Source organism: Callorhinchus milii, unplaced genomic scaffold (assembly GCF_018977255.1).
Source record: "Callorhinchus milii isolate IMCB2004 unplaced genomic scaffold, IMCB_Cmil_1.0 Scaffold24, whole genome shotgun sequence".
Lineage (NCBI taxonomy): Eukaryota > Metazoa > Chordata > Chondrichthyes > Chimaeriformes > Callorhinchidae > Callorhinchus > Callorhinchus milii.
The window spans coordinates 205,096-229,212 of NW_024704765.1; the positions used below are offsets into that span (position 1 = coordinate 205,096).

The 24,117-nt window shown below is 44.3% G+C and overlaps 1 protein-coding gene across 3 annotated transcripts in view; it reads left to right on the forward strand.

The window, feature by feature from the left end:
• The window catches only part of foxj3 (forkhead box J3), a 73,347-nt gene that overhangs the window by 39,016 nt on the left and 10,214 nt on the right, over nt 1-24,117 (forward strand). For 2 of the 3 annotated variants that reach the window (XM_042343510.1, XM_042343511.1), the window contains exons 3-11: nt 1,862-1,936; nt 6,310-6,393; nt 10,723-10,824; nt 11,811-11,939; nt 12,962-13,142; nt 13,640-13,948; nt 17,019-17,120; nt 19,042-19,230; nt 22,273-22,377. In XM_042343510.1, the coding sequence (XP_042199444.1) occupies nt 1,862-1,936; nt 6,310-6,393; nt 10,723-10,824; nt 11,811-11,939; nt 12,962-13,142; nt 13,640-13,948; nt 17,019-17,120; nt 19,042-19,230; nt 22,273-22,377 (1,276 nt within the window). The remainder of the gene's footprint in view (nt 1-1,861; nt 1,937-6,309; nt 6,394-10,722; nt 10,825-11,810; nt 11,940-12,961; nt 13,143-13,639; nt 13,949-17,018; nt 17,121-19,041; nt 19,231-22,272; nt 22,378-24,117) is intronic. The other variant, XM_007910717.2, reaches the window with a different exon arrangement.

A 24,117-nucleotide genomic window follows, 5' to 3' on the forward strand; every position in this document is an offset into this window, starting at 1 on the left:
GGATTTGGACTTGAGCAAGGGGGCAGATAAATGGGGCTGAACGGATCTCTTTCAAAGGACAGAACAGGTCTTTGATCTTCTAAAAAGCTGTGCTTAGGCAAACAATAATGGACTATTTACACTGGTCAGTGAGTCAGTAATGAGAAATCTGAAAGATAATGACAAAAGGAATCAACGGGAGGTTAGAAAACATCTTTACATGTTTTGGTGGTTGGAATGTGGAGTTCTCTGTTATAAACCTGCATTGAAGTAGATTTATAGATTCTTTTCATCTGGTAGACATAGGTGCTTAAAAAGAGAACTGTTAAAAGTGTGGGGAGCGAGGAGGAGGGACTAAACTGAGTGGTTCCTGTGAAGAATTCAACCTGCACAGACTGGATGAGTCGAGTCGCCTGTTTCTATGCTTGAACATTCTCTCATTCTAAAGGTCTGGCCTCTTTGTTGGTTGAGTCATGAAAGAAATATTTAGCTGATAGAAAGTAACGTAACGAAAGGCAGGTACTTTAACTACCCATATTGTACAAAGATTCAGTGGGTTTTCCCAGTAGCAAGCCTTGAACTTTTGTGGTCACGTTGTGTGGGGAAGAATAATGGATAAAAATACATTGTTGTTATCTTAAAACTGGTTTTGCATCAAAATGAGTCTTCGCCATGACAGAACGCTTCATTCATGCCAAGTTTATACTAATTTATTTACTGATTTATATAAAGATCTCAGGAGACCATGGGAAATGTCAAGGGAGCTTTTCTTTGTACAATTGGTAATTCACTTCATTGTTGTTTGTAGAATATATTATTATAATTCCAGAGACTTATTAGGCTGGCTTGGGAACCCAGACTTCTGGTATCTAACCAGCTAAAACCACATATTTTACCATTGGGATTTACATGGGTCTTTATCCCATGTCTGTGGATGATATCCCAAGAGGGAGCAATAATGAAAAGAAGAGCACCAAGGATGGAGCCTTGTGGTACACCTCAGGTGACTGAATGGGGACGGGAGGAAAAAACGTTTACAGAGATGAAGTGATGGCTGTTGGTTAATGGTTGAACCAGGCGAGTGTGGTCTCACTGAGGAAGATGAGGGAGGAGGATGGCGTGATTGACTGTTAAATGTAGCTGAGAATTCCAAGACAAGGAGGCAGAGGGAGCCCTGGTCACAGAGAGAGGACGTTGTTTGTGACTTTGACGGCGCTTTGTTTGTCCTGGTGGCAGGGGGGATCCCAGACTGGAGGGGCTTGAGAAGGGAGTGGAGGTGTGAGAGAAGTTGATTTGAAACAACACATTCCAGAAGTGTGGCAAAGAAATGGGCTGGTAGTTTGTCAGGTTAGAGAAATTAGTTTTTGTAGTTTTTGTGAGGAGGGGAGTGATGACAGCAGGTTTGAGAGGGAGTGAGACGGAGCCTGAGCAGAGAAACTGGTTGACTGAGTCTGCTACCAGAGGGCAGAGGAGGGAGAGTTGAGTTACCAGCAGCTGGGTGGGGATAGGAGGCGAGGGAGCAGTTGGTGGGCTTCATTTTGGTGATGATGACTGAGAGGCAGGAAGGAGAGATGTGGGATGAGGGCAGTGGTAGGAGCTGTGGCAGAAGGAGTGGGGATGTAGAAGGCAGGGACATCCAGGACCTCATCGCACTTTGCATTGGATGTAAGGATTGAGGATGCATGAAAGGGGTCGTGACTTTGGGGTTATTTTTGGCCTCCACAATGCATGAAAGAAAGGTGCTGTGCAAGATGGTAGTGATGATGTGCCCAAATGCCAGCCAACTAGTCATACTAAAGAATGACTCAGAATACTAAATAGATTATTTGCATTTGCTTGTAATGATCCCTGGTAACTTTGGTCTTTTTGTGCTTTCTTACAGAATTCCATTCGACACAATTTATCGTTAAACAAATGTTTCCTGAAAGTGCCTCGGTCAAAGGATGACCCGGGCAAGGTATGTTTCCAACTGGTTCCTCAGGCTGCGTGTGCACTTGTGTATCAGTACTGCATTGATAGGACAGAAGATGTGGTTCAAACATGCCCTTACCAACAGGTTTGGGGTTGACTCCCTGCCTTCCCGACTTAAGGGCAGTGGTTACAGTGCCCACAAAATGTACAGTCATTTACAGTATACTTTACAGTATATTCTGTGAAGCGCTTTGAGATGTCTCGAATGCATGATAAGGCGCTATATTACATGCAAGGATTATTATAATGATTGCAGGGCTTCAGTTTCTATAAATCTGCCTTTCTAAATGATCCTGAGGCCTTCATTGTCCAAATTCAATTCAGTCTCAAACTTGTCACAAAGGACGTTTTAACCCCATCGTCTATTAAATCTTTAAGGTGTTTGTTATTCAATGGACATTAATTATCAGAAACTGTTAATTAAGAATTAGCAATGTTCCAGGATGCTGCATTTCTTAGGTTCCCCCCCCCCACCACCAGTACAATAATATGCTGGTGGGAGACCATCTTGTGAAAAATTGCAGCAATTTTTCTTTGTGTTATGCCTGGTTTGAACGTTGCTGTACCTATAGTTTGGATGTTCAGTGCCGCCTTCCCTCCTCGGTCAGGGAAACCCAACGTTTTTCCCCGTTCATTATATACTCATTTCAATCTAAATTCACTCTAAAAATTTGAATCAATTTCAACATACCCGATTGGTACATTTATATTGCAGAGCTGGTTTGTGGAAATATTTGTACAAAGCTGGCACAAGTCCTGGGTTCTGCAGAAACCACCCGCGTTATACTGTGGGGTGGATTCACAGCAGCTGGAACATTCAAGACATCTATACATGTGCAAACTTGCAGTCACAATTCATGGCCGTGAAGTTGATTACTACTATGTTCAGTCTGGCAAGTGCTTTGATGACCCACAATGGTTGAACGGACAGAACCTGCTGAAAAATGGGACCACTTCCAACATTGGCTTGCCCTAGGGTTTTGCTGGCTCTGATGGCACACAGGAACTGTCTCTTGACAGTCCGCATGGCTCCAGAGACAACTTTGCTGCCTTGTTTACTGATACCTAACATGTTTGGGGGAGGCACTGTATCTCCTGTGTGTGGTGCAGCAGTAACTATTGCTCTCACACCATTCTTTAGCAGCACATTGAGGCACAGATACTGAGTACTGATGACACTGCAGCACCCATCAGCAGGGATCAGGAGGCGCTGTATAAATGTAAATTAGTATTGCATTGCCACATTTTGAGCCTCCATTTACACATCCTGCAGGTATCCGGAGGTAACTTTGGTAACTCATTGTCTGCGCATGTATAAATGTCTCAATACTGGCTTGGAAGTAGTGAGATGGTGTCCCGTGTGACCTGCCGTTAGATAACTCTGCTATCCGTGCTGTACAATCTGTGTAAAATCAATGTATGTAAATCTGTGTAAACCCAATAATGGTATTCAGAGACTAGGAGATGTGCCTGACAAATGGCTTTGCTCCCAACATTTTTCATAACTCCACTTTTGTTATTTAGCAAGCGGAGATTGAGAAATAAAATTCTCATGGTGGTTTGTGCATGTGCGAAGGTCTGACAGCATCACAATACTTATACAGTAATATTGAGCAGAACATTGCTTGATCGCTTGTTTTAATTGATTTTTGGCCAAGGAATCTGATCGTCTGTATGTGACAACCCCGGGATTGTAGAGACTTGGAGTCCGGAAGCAGATTTTACAATGTGAGCTACCTCAGGGGGCAAATGAAATGGTAAAAGACGTATTAGTTTTAAATGGCTGAGGTCAATGTGAAAGAAGCTTTTTGTGAAAATGAAGACCTCTTAAACTAAGCCATGGAAACATACTTCGTTTAGATATAAATCAATTGGATTAGAGGTTGTTTCAAGTATTAACTGGAGAGTTTATTTTCAGAGCCTTTTAGTGCATGGCTTTCATTCACTGTCATGACTTTGGGCAAAATTGTTGATGTGTTGTGACTTGCCTTTGAGCCAAATTTAGGATTTTGAAATCAAAGGTTTTAATCCTTTCTGATTGCTCAACACTTGGAAAGAATGAGAAAGATGCTCAATTCTGTTGGCCCACTGTAAGGTGATGCTGGTATTGGGAGGGAGGCTGGTGCTCTTTACATGGGCGTTTGATCTAGCTTCATGCTACCAGTGTTGACAGGCACACCTCTTGAGTTGTCCTCTTAACAGGTCTGGCATGTCTTGCTGGAGCCCACACCCTTTTGCTGTGTGTTGTTTCTTTCCTTGCTGTAGTTTAAATTTGTTTTGTGCGCAATTCCTTTTGGAGCATTCCTGAGACTTCTGGAGAGAAGAGCAGGAGCTGAGTTGCTAGGTCCCCTCCCGACATTGAGAATAATTCAGGAGGCGATAAAGGTTAATATTTGATACAGCTCCTTATTGCACCAAAATGTTTTACAGTGGATTGCATTAAATATAATTTCTATTGTAATACAGGTACCTTGCTATGCACTAGGAACTGAAAATGCGGTCAAAGAGTTAGGTCTTGATGTGCCTTGAAAAAGGGGAGAGGAGGAGCGAGTCAGAGGGACTCTGGGATGGACCTCCAGAGAGCGGGGGCAATATTGTGATGGTGGGGCAGATGGGGTGGTGGGGACATGAAGCAAGCCGGTGTTTGCTGGGCAAAGGGAATGACCGGGTCGGGAGGTCGCAGCGGTGGGTCAAGGTGGAGATTGAAGCATGTTGAGGAGTTTGCCACTGGGGAAAGAGGAAGCTTTTTGATCGATCAATGAAGATCAGCCATTCTGCGGTGTGAGAGAACCTTGCACCAAGTGACTGCACCATTTAATAATCTTTGAATTTGATATCGCGCCTTATCACATCATTAACCCCTCATGAAGGATGTTTTATAAATGCAACTTGTTGTCATTAACATCTCAAAGCACTTCCAAGGATATACCGTAAAGTGGTGTGACATTGCGTGGGCATTTGCCTATCAAAAGTCACTAACAACATTAATTACCACAAGCTGATTAAAACACTTTGACGAAAAACACTATCAGAGTGCAAGTTCTTTCCTATTTCTTTCTATCTTCTTGTTCCAAGAGAGGTTCTTACATTGAAGGCAGAGTTCTCAGATCCGAGAAATAGGAGATGCTGTGATTTTTTTTAAAAATGTGCTTAGAAGCAAAGTAATAATTCAGTGCTACAGTCATTAATTTAATAATAATAATAATCCTTGCATTTGATATAGCGCTTTTCATGTCTTCTCGACGTCTCAAAGCGTTTTACAGAATATGCTGTAAAGTGAATTGACTGTAATGTTTGAGGGCGAAACGCAGCAGCCAATTGCACGCAGCAGCGTCCCACAAACAGTCGTGGATTGAAAATGACCAATTATTGTTTTGTGTTGAGGGATTATTGTTAGGTGTGTGGAGTAAGGAAACTTGCCCAAGGTTTCGTCCTGTCTGGAATTGAACACTTGCAAGGCGAGTGCTCTAACCACTGAGTTGTAGGACTCCACAATTTGGGGCAGAGTAGCACTGTGCTAGGAACCTGCCTGATCTTCAGAACCGACTGGCAGACGATTCTTTATCTTGTTTGTTATCTTACTGATGGAGCCCTTTCGTAAACTAGTTCTGTTTAAAGATGGTTCAGGTGTTTAATTATTAGCTTTGGGACGTCCTCCCGACGTGAAAGGCGCTCTATAAATGGAATCTAGTTGTTGTTGTTGTAGCTTCAACACCTGTTGTGCTAATGCTATGAAGTTCCTGTTTATTCAGTAACTTCACTGTCAAAAAGGAATATTTTCTATTCTTTTCATGGCTGGAAGTGGGAACCATATTTTGGGTGGAGAGCAACTGAATCTGTACTAGTTTATGACTAAAAGATGGGAGCAGTTTAGCATTTAATAAAGATTTCATTCCATTAAATGAATGACCAATTTTACTGAGGGGGGTGGTTGCCAAGACACTTTCCTCATTAATGCTGTAATGTGTTCAGTTTACATACCACAAGCTGTCAGACTTTTTCACATGTGCAAAATCCTATTAGAGGTTTATTTTTGATGACTGGTTCCCTACCAGCAGTGGACCCATCAAAAAAGGCCTGGAGAAAGTCATCTAATAAATGGTTGTTTTATCCACGACCATGATTTCCTCTTTGAGTAGGGGAGAAGATTGTCCAAAAACATTTTTTTTTACTCCAGCTGTTAGTAGAACATCACATGTATTGAAAAATGTTTGCACAGTACCAGGTTGTGTTGCAGTGAGAACAATGATCTCTTTTATAGCAGTACAGATAGGATGCAAGAGCTTTATTGGCACAATGTTTGGCTTGTTCTATGCTATATATTTTGGTTCCTTCCTAATTTGTATTACTGTTTTTCAGGGTTCATACTGGGCCATTGACACAAACCCAAAGGAGGATACACTACCCACTCGGCCAAAGAAGAGGCCACGGTCCGGAGAAAGGGTAGGTCTGTGAAAGATGCTAAAATTGTGGATGGAAATGGAAACATTGGGATAGGATAGAAATGCTGGCTTGATGTTTTGAATGGGTTTCATGCATTTGTCACCTCAAGGCAGATTTCTCCACTCGGTTCCTCAATGGTCTCTCCAGCTCTTGAGCATCGATTCATAGAAATCTCTATGAATCTGGATTCTCTCTCAAGCCAGGAGCTCCAGTCTCCCCATCCTTTCCAGACTCCGCCAGCTCCCATTGCCTCAACACTTGTGCTCCTGCCCCTTCACAACTTTCACAATTTTCTCCAGCCCAACTGAGCTTGTTCCTTACTCCTTCCATCCTGCATTGATGGCTGACGTTGAACCATTATGCTCCTGGAATTCTCTCCCGAAATCCCTTCACCTTATTTACGTCTTCTCTCACTGCTTTTGAAGAAATCTGAAGAATGCATCTCTTTGATCGTGCATTTGGTTAACACTTGAGCTTCTCCACCTTTCCTCCCTACTTAGTGATTTGCTTATTTCTCCGTTTCCACCAAAAACAAAGTCCAAATGATACAAAACTCTGCCACCATATCCTGACACCTCCCAGGCTCCAGACACCCCAGCACTCCACCCCCCCAGCAAGTAGCAACAGCCAAATGAATTGTAAATTAATTTGGCTGCTAACAATGTGATTAAAAAAAATTTTAAAAGGCATTTTAAAGTAGCTATTAATTCCGAAATAATAATCCTGGATAAAGCTTTAAATGTGAACTTTCAACTCTACGAACTAGTCTTTTGTTGAAGATGCTGAGTGTGAATGTGAAGCATTCACCTTTCCTCTACTCCCAGCACCACGCCTTTTGCAGAAAAAGCAGCAAGTAAACGGTGGGACATGGTGATAGGTGCTCCCAAGGGAATTGATTAGAACATACAAGGAGCATCAGTTCCATTTGTTAATTTTTGTTGGTACCTCTGGGTCATGGCGGACAACTTCAGCATGGACACTGTCCTGAAAAACTGCGCTGAGAAGGGCTGAAGGGCCCTCTGGTCATGCTCATCCCACTTCAACAACAGCGAAGTCCCAGTCCAGGTCAAGCTTGTGGCATACAAGACCTAAGTACAAACAGCCCTCCTTTATGGATCTGAGGGATTTAGTGGAGAAGCTTCCTCGACATATTTACAAAGTCCAGGATCAAGCAGTGAGGTGGATCTGTGGCGAACACTGGAAGCGGCTACAGGGAGGGATGGCTCTGGCCTACCCTGACCTGTCACTAAGCACCCTGGAGGCAGAGGGGGCTTCACAGCAGCACGTGTATATGCCAAGTTCCCTCGCCTTAGGACCTGAATTGAGGAACCGGTGCTGAGTAAGCCTGGTATGCGGCATTGAACTTGGACCTCGGAGAACATCAGGGCGGCTAGAACATTACAAGCTTTACCGTAAAGATCCACCAACCACACTGAAGGCAGATTTCCGTCAGAAAGCTGATAAGGAAATTCTGAGATTTGGAGCGACAGCTGCTGGAAGGCGTTACCTAGAGTCCGAGTTTGTGGACACGCGTTCATACATCCAGCTCCTGGAATCCACCTTGTTTAGCCTTCAGAGAGCCAAAGAGCTGCTGCATAAACTCTGTCCCTCCAATTGGTGGAACCATTGCTCAAAGGGAAGGTACGTGTGCCCGAGCTGCAGACAGGAAGAGGGTGGCAATGCTCTCACCCGTTTCATGGTACCTACCATACCTGGTGAGGGCTCAAACCTACTTTTGTCGGTTGTCAAACGACCAACTTGTACCTATCCTCCTAGGAGAGGAGGTAAGTGGGGTCTTCTTGGAGCTGAACTGCCGTGATTGTCAGAATCAAGCCAGTCCTCTGTGGTAGTCTCAGTATTCCGGTTCCTGAGCCAGGTGGATCCGCAGTATTCAAAGGCACTGCTGATGACTGCACAGTCAGCTTGGGGCAGGTAGTCAACCCAATCAGTTTCTGTTAACTCTGCAAGCAGGAGCTGATTAACGGGTAGGGTGGTCCTAGCTGGACAAGTAGCGGAAAAGTTTGCCAGACACTGATATCAATGGCAAGCTATGCGGTTTTAGCTGGTTAGACTCCAGCTGTACGTCAACACACATTCTGGAGTCCCCAAGCATTGGCTCTTGCCAACCTGCATCGAATACTTTCCTGAATTAGGTAAGCAGGATGTGTCCCTCCAGGGAAAAAACGCGCAATCCATTCCAACAATCTATCCCTGGAATTTCCATGTGTAGGTGGGATGCATGGAATTCTCAGATTGTTTTGGATACTGTTAAGCACGGTGATGGGTTTCCTCACGTGTCATAAAACCCGGCTGGCCAAAAAAAAACAGGAGGTCCATAGAGCCGAGACTGGACAGAAGCAGCAGGTTTCAGATTCCTGTCCCAGGAATCAGCAGCTATTCCTTGTGTTTGTCCATCTTCAGACCTTCCTCTTCATTGTTTCAGGAGAAAGGGGGAAATTTTGTGGAAATTTAATGTCCAGGAGATATACATAAAAGTCGTTTGTAATATCAGTGCAAATGGGAGTAAATGCAACTGATTCCTCAGTGTGTGCTGAAGGTTTCTCTGAAGTTGCTGAACAAGGGATGTTAGTATTCGAAGGTTATAATTAGTTGGTGCAATCATGTCACACTGACAATATACAAAAATAGTCAAAGAACAGTGCTCGGGAGCACGTCTCATCATCATGGAGGAGGGACCCTGGACAAGCTTCTCGGCTTAGGTTGAACCCATCTATAAACTTATAGACTGTAATTATAGACAATTATTATATATATTCGCTCATCTTTTCTTTTTATAAGCTCCAACTGATCTGAACCTCTGCCTTCTACATCCTTGCTCACACCAAAGTGAGCCTAGTGAGCTAGGCTCCACAAGGTTCCCAATGAATCAACTTCAAGATCCTCATTCTCGCCTACGTGGAGTCCTGTATCTCAATGGTTAGAGCACTCGCTTTGCAAGCGAGACACCTGTGTTCAGTTCCAGGCAGGGCGAAACCTTGGGCAAGTTTCCTTACTCCACACAGAGCCTAATAATAATCCCTCAAAAAAAACCTATAATAAATTGGTCATTTCAATCCATGACTGTTTGAGGGACATTGCTGTGCGCAATTGGCTGCTGCGTTTGCCCACAAATATACAGTCAATTCACTTTACAGTGTGTTCTGTGAAGCGCTTTGGGACGTCCTCCCGACGTGAAAAGCGCTGTATCAAATGCAAGGATTATTATTATTATTACACCCTAGCTCCTAGAAGTCCCTCCATCTACCTCTCTGCCACACTCCCTCTCTCATTGTACTTTTTAAATATCATGAATAAAACGTACCTCTTCGACCGCACCTGTGGTCTTCTTCCCTGCTCAGCGCCTGACCCCTTGTGAAGTGCACCAGCGCTCTCCTTTCCTAAGTGAAGGTGCTACATAATGCAAGTCTTTATCGTTGATTATGACAGCATGCAAATAGGCCATTCAGTGCAACGCGTCCATACTGGTGCTTATATTCTGCACAAGGCTTTTAGGAGGGACATCCTAATCCCCTCACCCATGCCCCTCTATTCCTGGTTTTAAATTATCTCTTATTTTAGTCTTTAAAATTCCTGAAAACTTTTCACATATATTGTTAAATTTGTTGCTTAGATATGTTCTATATGGAATCATAGAATCTTACAGCACAGAAGGAGACCATTTGGCCCATTGTGTTTGTACCAGCTCTTTGAAAGAGCTAGTCCCACTCCCCCGCTCTTACCCCATATCCCTGCAAATTTATCCTTTTTAAGTGAATTTATCCAATTCCCTTTTGAAACCTACTATTGAATCTGCTTCCACCACCCTTTCAGGCAATGTGTTCCAGATGGTAACAACTCTCTGGGTAAAAAAAAGTCTCCTCATCTCCCCTCTGGTTCTGTTACTAACAGGTTACTAACCTGTCCGCCAAAGGAAACAGTTTCTCCTTATCTACTCTTATCAAAACCCCTCATAATATCGAATACCTCTAATAAATCTCCACTCAACCTTCTCTGTTCTAAGAAGAATAATACCAAATAATAATGTGTTACTAAAATAATAATCCTTAAATTTAATATAGTGCCCATTTCATGTCTTCATATAACCCAGCCACAAGATTTGAATGTCAATGAAAGCAATAATTCTCATTCTAGAATTTCAAAAGGCAAAAAGTTTAATTTTAATAGATTTATCACATCTACTTATATGGCTTCATAAATTGATCTTTAGCTTATAATAAAATTTAACATAGTAGATGGTTGTCTATTGCTCTGTATTGATTATTAGCAGACATTAATGTGTCTCTTTGCTTCTCTGCTTCCATATTCTAGGCCTCAACACCATACAGTCTGGATTCTGAACCTTTAGGAATGGACTCCATCATCTCTGGAAGTGCCTCTCCAACCCTGGCAATCAACACTGTGACTAACAAAGTAATATGTTTTAATTTGATCTCTTGTTTGCTTCTTGTGGCTCTAGTTGAATGTTCAGTGTAGAAAGGGGAAGTTCTCTGCTGATCCACCCAGTGGGTTTATAAAATCCTTTTAAAAAGAATAATAAGCTAAAAATTCCACAATTTTTGAAGATCTTAATGAACTGGGTAGAAAATTACATGCAATTCTAAGGGAAAGTTTTAGGACTGAACATTTTTTATAAAAGGAAATATTTTCAAACCTTTTGTGATTATCTTAAATGCACCCTTTTTGTTGCTGAATTGCCAGGCAGTGGAAATAAATTTACTATTTACCCATCATAGTAATCGCTTCGGGACGCTACTCCGCATGAAGGTTGCTATATAAATGCAAGGTGTTGTTGTTATCATGACCTTCTGTGATCGTCAAGTCCCTTTAAGTCTGCCCTTAACCTTCTCAGCTCCAGTAAATGCCCAAGCTTCTCGAGTCTCTTGGTGAAACTACACTAGTTTCATTTACTTTTATATCCTCCCTTTCATTTCAGTAAAATTCTGAGTTAATGAGAATGTCAGTGCCCCTGGGTTAGACTATTGTTTAAGGTAAAATTTCTACTTTTCCATATATTGGACGTGTCTGTGTACGAGGATATGCTTTTCCTAAAGAGGCACAGAGACTTCATAGAATTATACAGCACAGAAGGAGGCCATTCAGCCCATCGTGTCTGTGCCGCTATTTGAAAAGAGCTTCCAATCAACCCCACTCCCAGCTCCCTCCCCATAGCCCTGATCAACTCCACTCCCACCGCGCTCTCCCCATAGCCCTGACCAACCCCACTCCCACCGCGCTCTCCCCATTGCCCTGATCAACCCCACTCCCCCGCTCTCTCCCCATAGCCCTGCAAACTTGTCCTCTCCAAATAAATAGAATCTTTATTGCCAGATAGAGGAAGTTTTTACACTAAGTGTAGGTTAAATTCTCAAATTGACGAGCTCCTGTTTGGTTGGCAGGTAACACTATACAACACGGATCAGGACGGCAGTGATAGTCCTCGCAGCAGCCTTAACAACAGCCTGTCTGACACGAGCCTTGCCTCTGTCACCCTGAACAGTGTTGGTTCCGTCCACAACTACGCACAGGTCAGTTCACGATTCAGAGAAAATGTCTTGTGGAAGCGATTTGCAGGTTTATTGGTGTTGTGTACTCACAGCTGGGAATGTTTCTTTAACTCACTCAGTATTGCTATTTACATCCCCCTGCTTACTGCAAGGCTACATTTCTGATGTACCTCGTTTGAAATTTAGGAGGGAGGTATGATGAGATTGGCAGTCTTTTTTGGCCTTTATTTAGCAAGCGATTTGGTCATTGTTTAACTTTTAAAATTATTTTTACACCACTCTTGCAGTGCAAATTACCCGTGGCTCTAATCAAGATCTCTCAGTTGGCCCGTGTGCTATAAATGAAACAATGTTTTTGCAGAGCGGTTAATCATTTGTAATGTTTGTATTACCAAGGCCAGTGCCTTGCGACATCCTCCCAACGTGAAAGGTGCTAGACAAATGTAATTTCACGACGACCACTGCATTCAAATTTAAGCTTGTGTAGCATTTTAGAAAATTTTAACATTGAGTCCAGTCTATAAGCTGGTTTCCCACAATTGCTAAAATAAACCATTTCCGCATTAAGACTTATTTTTGGTCAGCTAGGGTATCTGACACATGAGGAAACCCATCACCATGCTTAATGGTGTCTAATCCAGACTGAGTGATCCACATATGCACTCGACACATGGAAATTTCACAGTGTTGGAATTGAGTTCATGAAAAATTTATAAAATTTTGCCCAATTTTCAATTTTAAGACCACAGTCTTCAGTCTAAAATCATCATGAATTTCGGGCCTCTGACTGAGGTTGGTGTAGAATTTCGAGTTAACTTCTCTATTCTGTATGCGGTTGCGATGATGATTTTTGTCCATATTGGTAAATTTTGGAATGATGTTGCTTCTGAATCTCTGAGCGAGAGAATGTGTTTGTTTCACCCACAAAATACACAATCACTACACTTTACAGTGTATCCTGTGAAGCGCTTTGAGACGTCTCAAAGATGTGATAAGGGGCTATATCAAATGCAAGGATTATATTATTATTATTATTATTACAGGTAACGAACCGGGCTGATTCGGTCTCCCAGACTCTAACACCTCAGCAGCAGCAGCAACAGCAGTACAACATGCCTGAGAGAGACAATAAACCTCCCTTCTCAGAGTATAACTTTGAAGATCTGAGTGCCTCCTTCCGTAGCCTTTACAAATCGGTCTTTGAGCAGTCTCTGAGTCAGCAGGGTGAGTGAAATAGACTGGGTGTTCTCCAAGTGTTTTTTTTTCTAAGCACTTGATCTGGAGTAACTTGAGTGGGTCCAGTATACTTTTTAAATAAACATGAAATGTTAACAAATCTAAAGACCAAAGCAATCTGGTCAGTAACTCCATGGCTGGCTTTGTATTTTTCAGGGATTGATAATTATTTTAGGCGTTTTTCACTCTTCCCCAGAAAGCACAGGAGAGGAGGGGGCTTCAAGGTAGGAAACAAGCCAGAAATTTTGGGTGCGGGGCAGGGGGTAGACTGTAGTGGCAGAAGCTCATTCACAATATTAGCATGGATAGAGTGAGGAAGGGAGGAAGTCTAAGGTTACTAACCAGTGAGTATTATTAGGGCATGGCAGTATAGACACCCCTTGAATGTTGGGAGGCGCTATACAAATGTAAGTTGTTTTTGTTTGACACCTGAACTAACTGGTTTGCATGTCAATATATCAGTATTCGTATTTCATTCTTTTCAGGAATGATTAACCTGTCTTCTGAAGCGTCGCAACCAACCCACACGTCCTGTTCCTACCAGCACTCACCCAGCAGCACTGTCAGCACCCACCCCCACAGCGGCCAAAATAGTCTGACCAATAGCCATGCCAGCAGCCTGGGAGGGGGAGGAGGGACGCAAGTGCAACTGGTGCCCCATCAGCTCCACATCCAGCACGCCCATCACCAGCACCATCAACACCAACACCCACAACACCAGCCAAACCAGCAGCACCAACAACATCACCAGCATCACCATCAACATCAACAGCAGCACATGGCCTGTAATATTGGTGAGTAAGATTCACTCTCTACACCAAGGCTTTAGTCTATTGAGTAAGTAGGACCTTCACCTCTGTGGCTTAGTGATTAGAGCACTCGCCCCACAAGTGAGAGACCTGGTTTTGATTCCCGGACAGGGCAAAAAATTAGGCAAGTGTCTACTCCACACACCTTTGTTTATCTAGCAGTAAGTAGGAACCCGGTTGTTAGTCGATTGGCGGATTGCTTTCCGGGGATAATAATCCCTTTTATATATAAAAAAAATTTGGTCACTCAATACACGACTGTTGGTGGGACACTGCTGTGAGCAATTGTCTGCCGCGTTTCGCCCCCAAAAATCCACAGTCAATTCACTTTACGGTATATTATTTGAAGCTCTTTGAGACGTCTCAAACCCGTGATAAGGCGCTGTATCTATCAAATGCAAGGATAATTATATTATACCTCTGGGACAGAAGCTACTGGATTCAAGCCCTGCAGGACCTAAGTTGAAGTCACTTTTGGCTACCCCCCACTCCCTCCCAGTAGAATAGAAGGGGAGCATTATGTTGTCAGAGGTGTCCTTCAAATGAGAGGTTAAAATTGATGTCTGCTCTATCTCTTCAGATGAATATTTAGATCCTGTGGTGCTATTGCAGAAGAGAAGGGAGTTTGCCCAGTGTTCTGGCCACAACCATCTAAATTAATTAACCATATTAAATGTAGATATTGCTGTTGTCACTCACCTCATGGCTATTTGTGGGAATTTGCTACTGCAAAACAGCTGCTGTGTTTGTCTACAAAAGACGGTCACTAAATGGATTATTATCCCTGGAACGCGATCCGCCAATCAACTAACAACTAGGTTCCTATTTACTGCTAGGTAATCAGAGGCATGTGGAGCAAGGAAACTTGCCTAAGTTTTTGCCACGCCCAGGAATCGAACCTGGGTCCTCTTGCTTGTGACAAGAGCATGCTAACCACTCAGCTATGGGACTCCAGATGCTATCTGTTAGTAAAGGCCGTGCAGCTGGGAGGTAAGGAGAGGGATAGGGATGGGGTCAAGAGAGCTGGTGGTGGGCTTCATTTTGGACATGATGGAGATGAGCGAAGAGTGGGAGAGAAGGTTGAAGGTATGGAGGGAGGGATGGGTAGGGGCCTGAATGTGAGAGGAAGGTGGGGAGGGGGTTAGCGGTAGAAAGGGCAGAGTCAGCCTAGAGGATAATAATAATAATAATAATCCTTGCATTTGATATAGCACTTTTCACGTCGGGAGGTCGTTCCAAAGCGCTTCACAGAACACACTGTAAAGTGAATTGACTGTATATTTGTGGGCGAACGCGGCAGCCAATTGCGCACAGCAATGTCCCATAAACAGTCATGGATTGAAAATGACTAATTTATTATTGGTTTTGGTTTTGGAGGGATTATTATGAGGTATGTGGAGTAAGGAAACTTGCCCCAGGTTTCGCCCTCTGCCTGGAATTGAACTCAGGTCTCTCAGGATCCCCTCAGCTTTGGACTCAAGTCCAGCATCTCCTCGCAATTGCAGGAGAGGAAGGGCGAAGGGTGAGAGGGCGGGTGGAGGAGCCGGTTTGTGGTAGAAAAGAGATCCTGGGTTGTCCTTGGGCTCGAAGATTATCTTGGAGTAGAAGGTCAATTTAGCGGAGGCGAGGGCGTAGCGGTTGATTTTGTTGTGGTCCAGCCAGACACGCCGATGGACTATTAAATTGGATTTGAGCTGGGTGTATTCGGCAGCCTGCACCTATGTCTTGAGGGAATGGAGATGATTGTTCAGGAGGTCATTGCCAGGCAAAGGGTGAAAGCGTATTTTTGTAGTCTTATCCTCGTCCGCTGTGATCTCGGTGGGGTATCTGCTAAAAAAGAAAAATTTCAGATGAATTCCTTGTGGTCATTTTTCACTTCAATATGCTTTCCAAATATATAGTTGTTAAACTTTTCCCACCTGAATGCTTATCGCCAAACCTTCTATTCCTATCTGAGCATAGTCTTGCTTGGTTGCAGATAAAATTCTCTACGTAAATGCCATTGATGCTCCTCTTTGTCCTGCTTTCAAACTGTTTTGACTGGCATGCACGGATATGATCACTGATTTCTTTAAGTCATCAAATTGTCGTCTCTGATGTCTTGGACAAGGCTTGTTTTATCCGTTCAAATGCCTTTATTGTGCTTCCTCCCACTCAAACTCGTTAGTTTCTTTCATCACATATTTCAGTGGCTCTGCCAGTGTTGCTAACTTCGATATAAATTTTGCCAACCAATTTCACCATCCCAATATTCTCTTAATTCCTTTCTTTTCTGTGGGTGGCAGTATTTGCATTATGGTTCTTACCTCGTCTGGATCAATATTCAGACCTTTACTTGTTAATATATGTTCCAGATTCTCTTGTCCTTCCTATTTTGCGTTTCTTCCGGTTCAGTTTTGCATTCTCATCTCTGCATTTTTTAAGAGCCTCTCTTAAATATACAGTCAATTCACTTTACAGTATATTTTCTGAAGCACTTTGACGTCTCAAAGACGCTATAAAGCTCTATATCAAATCCAAGGATTATTATTTTTTATTATTAATCTATTATGTTCTTTGCTGTTCTTCCCAAATATCAAAATGTCATCAATAACAACCTCCGTGGTTTCCAATAACTGTGCTGCCTGCTTTTGAAAAATTCCTTAAATGACACATCCCAAACGGCACATGGTTAAACAATACTGGTCTAGTGGTGTATTGAATGTGGTTAGCTCTGCACACCTATGTATAAGTTACTTGCCAGTATCCTGTGGAACATCCAGTGTGCTGAAAACTTTGGGCTCTTTTAGATAATGAAGTGCTCTTTCAGCATTGCGCTGGAGTGTCAGCCCAGATAGTGAGCTCAAAGTCCCCAATGTGGGTCTTGAACCCACAACCTTTTGCTTTTGAGGGGAACGTCAGACCGATGTCTAGAAATTGCATAGAAGAGCTATGTTATTGACAGATTAGTGTATATCAGTATTGCATGTTTTAATTGCCTTTCACCTCTGCCTGATAAGTGACCAGCATTACATTGTTCTAACCCTCATCGTTGGTGATTCTGTGGCTGTTGCAGGCATTCCCTCTGACTGGTGCATGAATCTGGACACTCTGAAAGAGAGTTTCCGCATCGCTAGCAGTTTCAACTGGTCGGATGTGGATCTCTCCCAGTTCCAAGGTAGGTTTGTCAGCAATGTGGAGCTGTGTTCATTAGCCCGGCTGGTGACCGCAGCTCACTGAGGCCCAGGTTTCTGCTCAGTATAAACAGAAACGTAATGAAATCCTCTGAGATCCTTAACTGTTCGGAACGTTACATCTATCTGTCTGTCCATCGCTCTCTTTCTTGGTCATGCGCTCTCTCGGAGTCACACACATACTCTCTCTCTCTCTGTCACACTCTCTCTCTTCTCTGCTCATCGCTCTTTCGCGGTCACTCGCACTCTCTCTCGGTCACTCGCGCTCTCTCACTCTCGGTCACTCGCGCGCTCTCTCTCCCTCAGACACTCGCGCGCTCTCTCTCCCGGTCACGCGCGCGCGCTCTCTCCCGGTCACGCGCGCTCTCTCCCCCGGTCGCCCGCGCTCTCTCCCCCGGTCGCCCGCGCTCTCTCCCCCGGTCGCCCGCGCTCTCTCCCCCGGTCGCCCGCTCTCTCTCCCCCGGTCGCCCGCTCTCTCTCCCCCGGTCGCCCGCGCTCTCTCCCCGGTCGCCCGCGCTCTCGCCCCGGTCGCCCGCGCTCTCTCCCCCGGTCGCCCGCGCTCTCTCCCCCGGTCGCCCGCTCTCTCTCCCCCGGTCGCCCGCTCTCTCTCCCCCGGTCGCCCGCGCTCTCTCCCCCGGTCGCCCGCGCTCTCGCCCCCGGTCGCCCGCGCTCTCGCCCCCGGTCGCCCGCGCTCTCTCCCCCGGTCGCCCGCGCTCTCTCCCCCGGTCGCCCGCGCTCTCTCCCCCGGTCGCCCGCGCTCTCGCCCCCGGTCGCCCGCGCGCGCTCGCTCGCCCCCGGTCGCCCGCGCGCGCTCGCTCGCCCCCGGTCGCTCGCTCGCCCCGGTCGCCCGCGCTCGCTCGCTCGCCCCCGGTCGCCCGCGCTCGCTCGCTCGCCCCCGGTCGCCCGCGCTCGCTCGCTCGCCCCCGGTCGCCCGCGCGCGCTCGCTCGCCCCCGGTCGCCCGCGCTCGCTCGCTCGCCCCCGGTCGCTCGCTCGCCCCCGGTCGCCCGCGCGCGCTCGCTCGCTCGCCCCCGGTCGCCCGCGCTCGCTCGCCCCCGGTCGCCCGCGCGCGCTCGCTCGCCCCCAGTCGCCCGCGCGCGCTCGCTCGCCCCCAGTCGCCCGCGCGCGCTCGCCCCCGGTCTCGCCCCCGGTCGCCCGCGCGCTCTCCTGTGCTCCGGGACGCTACCCTGGGTGAAGGGCGCTATATAAATGCAAATTGTTGTTGGTTTCTCTCTCTTTCTGTGTGTCAGTCACACTCTCTTTCTCGGTCTTGCTTTCTCTCTGGGTCGCTTTCTTTCTCTGAATTTCTGTCTGTCTGGCTATTTAATTCATTCTCTGGCTGGCTGCTGGCTAGCTCTATGTCGGTCTCTGTAGGTCTGGCTGGATCTCAGACAGCTAAAGAGAGAGACTGAGACAGACGAAGGAAGAGAGCGATCTGTTGCAGTTGGATGTAAATTCTTTGATAGCAATTGTATTTACATTTTACATAACCCTAATATCCGAGCGGTTTGGGGTATTGTAAAGCTCTGTAGGCGACTGATCTGATGCAGTTAGAACTGTTTAATTCTTGTCTGACTCCAGATTTGAATTGTTGGGTTAATCTCTCTTTTTTGCCACACTGACCACACACTCACACCCACAGACCTACTAACCCCGATGCACACATAGTGAATTGGCTGATTGACTTCATGCTGAGTGCTGGCTGTGTGAAACTGCATTAGACAAGAGGGAAAAACCATGATTCTTTGGTTTCTTTTTTTTGCATTTTATTTAGCTAAAATCCTTATGTTTGTGTTGCTGTAGTTTATTTAACAACAAAGCCTATGTTGCTTGTGGACCCGTTAATCCTTTGGCCTTCTTTTCCGTGGATTCTCTCCTTAACGCTCTGTCATGCCTTTTATCCACAGGTCTGATGGAGAGTATGAGACAGGCGGATCTCAATAACTGGTCACTCGATCCTGTTCAGTTTGCGGACTTGTGCTCTTCCCTAAACCAGTTCTTCACACAAACTGGTCTGATCCAGTCACAAGGGAACATGCATCCCGTTTGTCACAGTACAATGCACACGCAGAAACCAAACCAGCACATCAGTACAGGTATAGACTCCAAAAATATAGAGCTAGTTGCAGATTTTCACGTATCAATAAGATGTTTTGAATGGGTGATGCTTTATTTGAAGCATGTGATTTTTTTTCGTATGGGCCATGGCAATTCAGTTAATTGCTTGGATTTCACCCCCAAAGCACTAGGAAAGCACTTCTTTTAATTTAATTTAATTTTTATTTATGTTTATTTTGCAAGGGCAGGGAAACAAACAGCCATCATTAACAAGCAGAAAGAGAGTCTCTGTTTTTAACCTTCAATGAATTTTCATTCATTGCTAACTAGATTTTTTTAAAAAATGTTTGTTGAACTGCAGATTCTGCAGGCAGATTGGGCTGGTTCCTGAATTAGCCGATCTGAAGCTTTGGATGGAGTGTGCCAGCGATCTGAACACACTGCAACAATTTGGAGCAAATTCTGTCTCTCCAAAAATGTGATGAATGAGCCCTAAACTAACAAGCTGTGTGTCATTGTGGGCCCCTGTTTGTAATTCACAGGTGAACAATGACATCAGACAAACTACTGTCACGTCAGAGCGCTGAAATTCCTAATGAATTGGCTTCCAATTTAAATTCTTAAATTAAATAATAATAATGCTTGTATTTGATACAGCGCCTTATCGCGTCTTTGAGACGCTTCACAGAATATATTGTAAAGTGAATTGACTGTATATTTTGTGAGCAAAAGGATAACTTGAGGCCTCAGAAGGTGGATGGATCAGTTGTTCACCTGGAGCTTTGTGACTCGGCTCAGTCAGCCTGATGGTTTCCTCACAACGCCTCTTTTTCCTAACCTACAATTCACCTTTTTGCAGCATTTTCCCTCTCCACATTTAGCAGCTTCTAATTCTATGTCTCTTTCAAAATTAACTGTTCCTTTTCCTTTCACAGCTTTCCCTGTGCTATGTTTACTAACGCTATGTTTTAATTCTTGGTTTCTCAGATTCCCCACAGTTGTTTTACGAGCTTTGCCTATTGTAAATTGCAAATTTTATTTGCCTTTTCACAGATCCTCTGTTCTACGTTAGGACCTCCTTTCTTTTCGTTACATTACACAGATCTCTGTTTACACACCACTGAGACTTAATTGCATTTGACAGCTCCTCTGCTTTCTATTTACAACTAATTGGTTTCCCTCACCATAACCCAGCTTGTTTTGTCCTCATCCAGTTACTCCTGTCTGCAAACCTCCTGTTGGTACCTGCTCTTAATTACTCTTTACTCTCCACTGAACATGATTACAAAGCTCGAGGTTAAGGCTGTTAAGCTGCTAGGCAGTGGAAGCAGTGAGAATCTGCCTGCCGACCTGTTGTAAAAACACAGAGTGACCTGTCAGCATTCTAGATTAAAACCAGCTAGTCGGTGCCTATTGCAGAGGGTGTGTGTATGTGTGTGTGGGGGGGCGTTTCCTGTGGGAGATGGTACTGTTGTGAATATCGGTACTAGAATGTGTTCCATGAGTCAAACCACAATTCATCACTCTTTTTGAATAGAACTGAGTCTAATTAACCAGTAACCAAATTTTCCCTTTAGGTTATTTTCATTTGCTCTGTCTTTCCATCTCTCTCCTTCAGCTCTGCACAACAGAAGCACCTCAGCCACCCTTGGTTCCTCCCTCTTGAACCACCTGTTAGAGGGATTCTGATTGTACCCATGACTCGGTTTCCTGTGAGGATGCACTCAGGCTCCTCTTGTCACTGCTCACAATGACACACCAAGGCAGCAGCAGAGTTTACCTCACCGTGACCCTGGGATTAACTGTTTTACAGTCACAGAGAAAGCCCATTAAAATGACCATGACCTCACTTTAAATGTTTATTAATTCACACATTTAGGCACTGACACATACTCCTTTACATTGCTCTATGTGATGCTGGACATCCAAAACCTCTTTGTAATGCTTCCCCCCCTCAGTTAACCAGTGTGTAAAGCCCAGTGCATAGTTTGGGACATGACTTGTCAAGCGACTGCCAGGATGGTGGAAAGGCAAACTAGATGGACCTTGGTCCTCTTTCGCTGAGCAATTCTTATGTTCTTATTGTGCTATGTAGTGGTTGGGATGCCATCATGGCGCCAAGATTTTCTCACACACCTGTGCAGCATTTACAAGGCTGTCACCACAGGGAAACAGTCTGACAATTTAAAAAAAAGTCAGAAGATTTTCCATTTGCTTCTGTTCTAACAACAAGTTTTTGAATTAATATAATTTTTTTATGCACATTAAAATAAAAGATGGCAATGTTGGGGAGTAGAATACTTCTCTACTCTTTATTTCTAAGCCAAGTGCAGCAGAAGTTAGATGTAGACTGAAGCTGCCAACTCTGCCAGCAACAGGCAATGAACCTTAGCCCGAATCCCTTCTCTTCCAACATCCCCCCCACCACCACACACACACGCACATGAATGTTGCAGTAATAATGATGATGAGGCTCACAGGTTGGTGCTGTGAACTAATATTCAATAAGTTTTGAATTGATACTGTGCCACTAAATTCATGTATGACACCTGACTGTGAAAGAGAAAACACTTTGAGCATTTTAACTCCCCCCAGCCCAGAGGTGAAGGAAGAAGGACTTGCTACCAAGAATGTCACTCAATAAATTCTTCATTATCACAGTGGACTTTATTTTGTATCACAAATAACAGAAAGAGAATGAGTAAAAGGTTTGGAGAGTTCATGTGCTGGGCACATACGAGGAATATTGCATTTAATTTTCTACCTTTTTCATTTTAAAAAGGCAACACTGGAGGTAAATTGTATTTAATAGTGAAGTTCTAAAGTAACACTTTGTAATGATGGATCGAATGGCTTGTGGCAAAAAGACAGAAGTGAAAAATGCAATGTTCCTCGCAACAAGTAATGAAAATAAAACCATTTCCTTCAATTGCGTACAGTTCCACGAGTTGCCCATAATTTATTGGGACACAAGACAAGAGGTCGCTACCGACACTGGGTCCAGTTCTTTACACTGTTAAGTGTGTTTGTTTGCACTGAGGTGGTGATTACTCATTCCTGCGCCACTCTCTCACATACAGGAAGCTTGTACATTGACTCCAGACAAAATCTTCCTGCTTCAATGATGGGCCCCCCCGGGTATCCCCATCTCCCACCTCTCAGTAACCCAGGACCAGCCATGACAGGTAACTGGCCTGTATTACCCACTTCTCCCTGGGACTGACACTTTACTCTCTTTTACCCCCCTCCTTCTCTTCCCCTTTGACCTGCACGAATATAATCCTTACACTTGATATGCACGTTCTCTGCATGTCTGGGTCCTGGGTGCTTTGGTTTGCATGACACTGCCTGAAACTGCAAAAAGGTTTGAAATGTGAATAAATTGATGGTTGACTTGTATTTCAATTGATCCTTCATTCAGGTAAGGACAAGGAATCAGCAGTCTAATATTGCTTGTTATCCAAGTTGCGAATGCCTTTTTTATAATAAATTGAGACAATCCCAAAAAAGCTGTCTCCACAATGAGATGCTGACAACGGTCAATCACCGTGGAACGTGCACTCTAATTAATTAACAGTTGACTTCATCAGCCACTCTTCATTATTGTTTTGTGGTTTCACAAAATTGAATTCAGCTTGAACTAATCATTAACTCAGTTTTCATTTCTTTGAAGTAAAATATTCCTTGTAAGTAGCTGTCTGAACTGAACCGGCTGTGATGATTATAATAATTATTGCATTTGATATATCACATTGTTGAATGTCTGAAAGTACTTCATGGGATTTACTATAAATTTAGCAACTGTATTTGTAGGCAAATGCAGAAGCCAATTTACACACAGCAGCTCAATCCCGTCTAGTCAATCGCCACATATTCAGTCGTGCTGCCTCAAGAGTCAGAGGCTCAAGGTAAACTGACAGGTCGACTCTACTGTAAATTGGCTGCTACATTCCCCTGAAAAGGCCATGGGTTCTTCAACGTCCACCTGAGCAGGCCCTGACAAGACCTTGGCATAAAATTTCATCTGAAATTTCATCTGATAGTGCAGCAGTCCCCATCGCATTGCAATGTCAGCCTAGACCAGAGTGGTCCAACTGACGGCCCATGGGCCACATCTGGCCCTGGGGATGATTTATCCCGGCATTTCCCTCCCTCCCCGGTAAACCATGGCAGCTGCTATGTGATGGAATCAAAAACATTGGTTGGCATTCCGAGAAAGGTCATCAGTTCTCTTCTACCTTATGTGCTTTACTGTGATGCATCAACTTGCATTTATATAGTGTTTTTCATGTAGGATGAATGTTCTGTAAGAGCTTCACAAGGAGAATTTGAGATTGTTGAACAGAGATAGACAAGAGTTGATGGTTTTGAAGGCAGGGAAAGAGGCAGGAAATTTGATTTGTAGAGAGTGGACAATAATGGCTGAAGGTTCGGCCAGCAATGATAGGATGAAAAGATTGAGATATGAGCCCTGAACTGGATTCAGAGGAGCAGTGGGGACCAACAGGAGAAAGGATTATGAAAATAGGGTGGGCGAGAAAGAGATTTAAAAATCAACCTTACAAACACCACTACAAAATGGGTAAGCAATGACAGCTTTGGGAGGATTGAATTGACCTGTGCATTAACCGTTCCCAATTCTTTGTGACGCTGGTACGGACAGCCAGGCATCAATTATTTCAATTCTTTAGTTTAGCGTATCTGACCAGCATCACCCAAATGGCAGTGGGTGATTTATAATGATTCTTAAAAACTGAGAGCTTTGACCATAAAATTGTTTCAGATTACTCCTCCCTGCACTAATGTGATCAGCAAAGAAATAGTTTGAATTCCATTGCATGTTAGAGTATCGTTGTGCTCCCAGCCCGCACAAGCCTCCAGCATAGAGTGATATTTTCCTTTGGCTTACAGTGAATAATGAGTCA